The following is a 5,887-nucleotide window of genomic DNA, read 5'->3' as shown; positions in this document are numbered from 1 at the left end:
GTAGGCCTTGTTTAGTTCACAAAAAATTTACAAAAAAAATTATATTTTCTGTCACATTAAATCTTGCAGCGCATATATAAAATATTAAATATAGATAAAAATAATAACTAATTATATTTTTTTATAATTTGCGAGACAAATCTTTTAAACCTAATTAGTGAATGATTGAATAATATTTGTCAAATACTACCGTGAATAATTTGTAAGGGACTGGGAAATGTTCCGGCGGACACAACCCAACCATGAGCCTGCACAGCTGTAAGTTGTAACAGAAAGTTTCTTCCCGCATGGCCCATGTTGCACGCACAAGTTGCAGAGCACGACTGCACGAGCACGAGCACATGTTCAGAGCACCACTCTCCCCAGTCCAGACCTACTCCATTCTCAGACCAGTATCGTTGACCCCTCCTCCTCCTCCTCCTCCTCCTCTCGCTCTTGGATCTGACCCTGCTTAGCCGCCGCCGACTCTGCGGAGGCGGCAGCAGCGACGTGGGTGAGTGTCTTCCTAGCCTATCTATCTGTTCTTTGGAGGCCGGGATTCGAGGCCGTCCCGAGCGTCCGCGCCCCGATCTGCGCGGGATCTCGCCCAATCGTGTTCTCCCGAGGCGTGCAAAGGCAAAAGGAGAGGGGAGCAAGAACTCGATCTCTCACCTTTGCACAGCCACAGCTAGACCACTGCCTGCCCCTACAGCTCTAGCTTGATCCAAAACCGTACTACTCGGCCATTGATTATCTCACATATAATAAGCGTATGTTCGTTGTATACCTGCTGATCAGGAGGAGAGAGTACTGGTGAAGACACTGAAGCAGCAGCTGCAGGGAGAGAAGCACCGGGCGCCATGGCGGAGACGGCGCTGGGCATGGCCACCACACTGGTGGGCAGCGCGCTCCGCGTCGCCTCATCAGCAGCAAAGGAGGAGGATGAGCCTGCTGCTTGGGGTGCACGACCACATCTGGTACTGTACTTCCTTCCTCTACTGTCGTCGCCTCGTCAACACAAGTTTTTCTTACAGAAGAGATGGCTCAATTTAAAAGGTTCTGAGCCGGCCGGCCGGCCGGCCCGCATATTTACTTTAGAGGCCTCTAAATGGCAATTTAGCCCATCTCTAAAAATACACATGTAGCATTGTAGCATAGTTTCAAATTAATTAATAGGATGAAAATAAATTCTATATTTCATTTGAAACCATTTAAGCCACAAATTCTGCAAAAACGATTTCTAGGGATGGCTAGAATTTGTCTCACCTATAAAAACCGATGTCTAAAGGTTGCTAGTATTTGCCCTGCCTCTAGAGGCCGGATACACATCTCTAGAAATTGTTTGTTTTAGAGACGCAACGGTGGAAGCGAATTTCTACAAATGGTTTCTAGCCGTCTCTAAAAATATTTTTTGTAGTTGTGTTCAAACTTCACGACTTTTGACAAAAAAATATGATCAATAATCTGTAAAAGTTAGGATAAAACTTCAGCGGTTCTACTAGACTATTTAAAATATTTTTTGTTACTAGCATAGCATCTCAATTTGTGCTAAGCACACTATCATGAATTTGACAAATTTTGTAGAGAAAGATGCTAGCACCTACCACATCAAAGAGGTAGATTATGAAAATGCATTTTGGTATTATCAATATTATTGTTCTATTCTCTAAATTTGATCAAACTTAGAATAGTTATATTTAGTACAATTCAAAGTCACTTATATTTTAGGATGGGGATAGTATTGTTTTACTGTCATGGGACATAAGAAAAATCATTAATTTCATATTACGCTGCATCAATTTAAGTAATTCAATTTTTTTTTTGAAATGAATGGAATACTTACAACGTTGTTTTTACTCGTTTTAGATTCATTTTACATGATGATTTTTATAGGTAATCTGTAGGTTTTTATTGCATGATTCCCCCTTGTAGTAAAGCGGTCCTTCATGATTGAAATATATATTGCCATCTTTATTTATGTAAATTGTGTATACTTTGTGTTATTTTTCATAATGGTAGAGATGAGTAATCTAGAATAAAAATCTAGAGGGTTCTTTTCAAGTTATTATTTAACTACTGTGGAGGAGGCGAGTAGTTTAGATGCAATTTTATAGGTTATTTGGTATTTTTATATAGGTACATAGACAAGTACTTTAGATAACAAAATTATATATATAATGGCAAAGGTGTCATTTTGATGGAGATTTAAAGGGCTGATTTAATGTTTACTTTTGTAAAGGTAGGGATAGATAATGTTTTTTTAAAAAGGTTCAATGGCTACTATTGTTAATAATATCTTTTTCCTCTAGGAAATTTCGTGAGGATTAACGTGGAAGCTGCAAAAGGAGACTTTAATTAGATTCACACACCTGCATTGCACACTCTTTGGAACTGGTTTTTGACCTGTTGATTTCACCGGCTTATGCCGATGCTTATGCTGATTTGTTGTGAGGGAAAACCACTGTTTGTTCGCTGAAAAGTACTGCTGATGTAGTGCTCCAGAGTGTAAGTCTAGCTTTAGCCTTACAAGTATACAATCACAGCATATTAGTGAACTCGTGGTTAGTACTTATACGCTAGTTGTTAAATTTTTATGCCCAAATATAAAATACTTTTTTGGAATTGCCAGCATACTATTCAGACTCCTAGAAACGTATTGGCTCTGGACTATATTATTTATTTATCCTTTTTATTGTCAGGTTCATCAGCGATGAGCTAAAGATGATGCAAGCCTTCCTCAGAGCAGCTGATGGAGCACGTGAGAACATTGGGGTGTTGAAGGCGTATTCGGAGCTGATCCGTGATTTGGCCTATGACATTGAAGATAGCCTAGAGGAGTTCATGGTGTTTATCAAGAACAAGAGCCTTGTGAAACAACTTCTCAGCTTACGTGAGCGTCATCGCATTGCTGTCCAGATACGCACTCTCAAACTAAGAGTCCAGGAGGTGAGCCAAAGGAACACAAGGTACAATGCAATCAAGCTCACACCATCCACCTCCACTAATGTGATAGGTGACACAGAGTTCACCCGGAATTTCACAGCTCTAAATGTTGAGGAAGCCCAGCTTGTTGGTTTGGATGAGCCAAAGAAGAAACTGATGGAATTAATAGGCATATTGGATGAACCCAAGGAACATGAATCCTCCAATACTGGTCCAAGAGTGGTATCCCTTGTTGGGATGGGTGGCATTGGCAAGACAACTCTCACGAAGAAGGTGTTTGATAGCAACGATCTTAGTGACAAGTTTGGCACTCGTGCTTGGATCACAGTGTCACAGTCATTCGAGCAAAAGGAGATTTTTAAGGAGATGGTGAAGCACCTCTTTGGAGCTGAGTTATTGCATAAGCTCTTAGAAGATCATCAAGGGCAACAGGTATTGGAAGTACATCTTGCTGACTACCTATCCAAACGACTAAAGGAAACAAGTACCTTATTGTTTTGGATGATGTTTGGACCATTGATGCATGGAATCGAATTAAGGTTACTTTTCAAGATAGTGGTAAGGATGATAGTTGTGTGGTAGTGACTACAAGGAATCAAACATTAGCTAAATACTGTAGTCCCCCATCACACATCCACCAACCTGACTTCCTAGGGAAAGAAGAGGCTAGAACCTTGTTTCTGAAAAAGACAAACAGAAGTCTTGATGAACTGGAGAAAGGTGACAAAACCAAAGGAATTGTTGAAAAAATATTGAATAAATGTGGTGGACTACCACTTGCCATTTTGACAATTGGAGCCGTACTTGCCAATAAGGACACTGAGGAGTGGGAGAATATATACATGCAACTCCCCTGGGATCTTGCAAACAATCCAAGCCTTGATGCGCTAAGGCGAGTGGTTAGCCTTAGTTACAACCACTTGCCTTCGCGTCTCAAGCCTTGCTTTTTGCATCTCAGTATCTTTCCTGAAGATTTTGAGATTGAAAAGAAACACCTAGTGAATAGGTGGGTAGCCGAAGGGTTGGTAGCAGATGACACAACAACAATAACACTTGAAGAAGTTGCTGAAAATTACTTCTATGAGCTCATCAGCCGGAGCCTGATTCAACCATCTAAGTTAGATATACTGGGAAACGTGAAAACATGCAGAGTTCATGACATTGTGCATGATATTGCGGTGTCAATCTCTAGGCAGGAGAACTATGCATTCATACATGGAGAACACACCTCCAACATATCAACAAGAGTAGGCATCCGACATCTATCATGTGTTGCTAGCAGGAAACTGAACACTGCTATGGATTTAAGCTGTGTCCGGTCTTTAACTGCGTTCAGTAAGCCTCTAGAGCTAAAATCCTTAGTTTGGTCATCCAAGTTCAAGATGTTGAGGATTCTGGATTTAAAACATGCTGGATTTACGGCAATCCAACAAGATATAAAATACATAGGGTTGTTGCTACACTTGAAGTACTTGCACTTTCCAAAGCGTATAAATAGTAGTGTTTATGCACTTCCAAAGTCTATAGGCAATCTGCTTGGCTTACAGACTCTAGACCTACAAAGATCAAGTGTTTCGACCCTACCAATAGAAATCACTAAGCTGCATAACCTTCGCAGCCTTCGATGTAGCAAGGTACCTAATTATGTTTATTTCAATCCAGCGCAACCTGCGACGGAGTGGTTCACGGATGCCATAGAATGTTTAACGAGTGAGAGTGGTGCAACTGCTGACCTGCACATGGCCTTGTCTAGTTGTTGGTCTAATTCATCCGGCATTAAGTTGCCCAAAGGAGTGGGAAGATTAAAAGAGCTACAAATACTAGAGAAAGTGGATATCAAGCGAACAAGTCGGAAAGCAATCAAGGAGCTAGGGGAACTAACTCAGCTGAGGAAGATAATTGTGAGAGGGAGAGGAGCCTCCAAGAAAAACTGCAAGGCATTCTGTGAGGCTGCGCCAAAACTGTGCTCCCTCCGTTCCCTCAATGTGAGTACCATGGAGAGTAAAAAGGCAGCTGAGGCGCTGGATGTGGTGGTTTCTTTTACATCCCCTGTCCCTTCTCTTGAGCGTCTCAAATTGAAGGGGCTTCTTCAGAAGATACCTGCTTGGGTTGGTGAATGTGAGAACTTGGTGAAGGTTGACTTAAAATATTGTCAGCTCAAGGAATTGGTGGCCTTGGCTGAACTGCGCAACCTGGTACAGCTTCGTCTTAAAAAAGATGCATTCGATGCAGAGAATTTAGTGTTCCACGAGCATGGATTCCCAAAGCTCAGGATCTTAATCATAAAGGATCATTATGTAATGGCACTGAAGGAGGTGACCTTTGAGTAGAGCTCCTCGCCCAACATAGAAACAATAGGCATCTTCCATTGCCATTTGGAAGCAGGGATCAATGGTATCAAACACCTTCCAAAATTCAAGAAGATTTGTATTAACAACAATGATTTGGGGAAGCAAAGTAGCATGTTACAAGAGGAAGTGGAGAATCACACGAATCACCCTGTGCTGCAAATAATTCCGGGCTCCGCTTTTGATCCAGGACAGAATTTGTACTCTTGATCTGCCTTCACGTCTGCACAGTCCAAGCTCCTGCACATCATCAGCAGCAGGAGCCTCCCTTCTTCGTAATCATCACTCTGTTCAATTATATATGTGTCTCCTGCCCTGAGGACTGCTTCAATTTGTATCATTGTGCCTTATAATACTCTTTGTGTGTAATATAATCTGGACAGCAGACTTGTGTTCCACTGTTCGTGTGTGGCCTTTACTAATGCAAAAGCCATATAACTACTATGATGTCTCGAATAACTTCTGTAGATTACCAACAGCTTCTCATCTCATACTTAATTAGATTCCGATCTGAAAGGCCCTTCTTTACACGTAGGAGCTTTTGCCGGAGGGGGAAAAAATTGTATGCGGCGGTGTCGCATTCCAGACTGCTGTGCGGCACCAAAGTAGATTTTATT

The 5,887-nt window shown here is 41.5% G+C and overlaps 1 protein-coding gene across 3 annotated transcripts; it reads left to right on the top strand.

Moving 5' to 3' along the window:
• On the top strand, positions 316 to 5,668 carry LOC8069040 (putative disease resistance RPP13-like protein 3). Of its 3 annotated transcripts, XM_021450196.1 has the most exons (4): positions 316 to 493; positions 778 to 956; positions 2,289 to 2,484; positions 2,679 to 5,668. In XM_021450196.1, exon 4 carries the CDS (start codon positions 3,765 to 3,767, stop codon positions 5,250 to 5,252), a length of 1,488 nt encoding a protein of 495 aa, XP_021305871.1. In that variant the 5' UTR covers positions 316 to 493; positions 778 to 956; positions 2,289 to 2,484; positions 2,679 to 3,764; the 3' UTR covers positions 5,253 to 5,668. The 3 variants fall into 3 exon arrangements, with proteins under 3 accessions (XP_021305871.1, XP_021305870.1, XP_021305872.1); XM_021450195.1 differs by lacking the exon at positions 2,289 to 2,484 and having other exon boundaries at positions 318 to 493; XM_021450197.1 differs by lacking the exon at positions 2,289 to 2,484 and having other exon boundaries at positions 330 to 493; positions 2,679 to 5,666.

Source organism: Sorghum bicolor, chromosome 10 (genome assembly GCF_000003195.3).
Source record: "Sorghum bicolor cultivar BTx623 chromosome 10, Sorghum_bicolor_NCBIv3, whole genome shotgun sequence".
NCBI lineage: Eukaryota > Viridiplantae > Streptophyta > Magnoliopsida > Poales > Poaceae > Sorghum > Sorghum bicolor.
The sequence above is the reverse complement of the archived record's forward strand: the minus strand, read 5'-3'. Positions and strand labels throughout refer to the sequence as shown.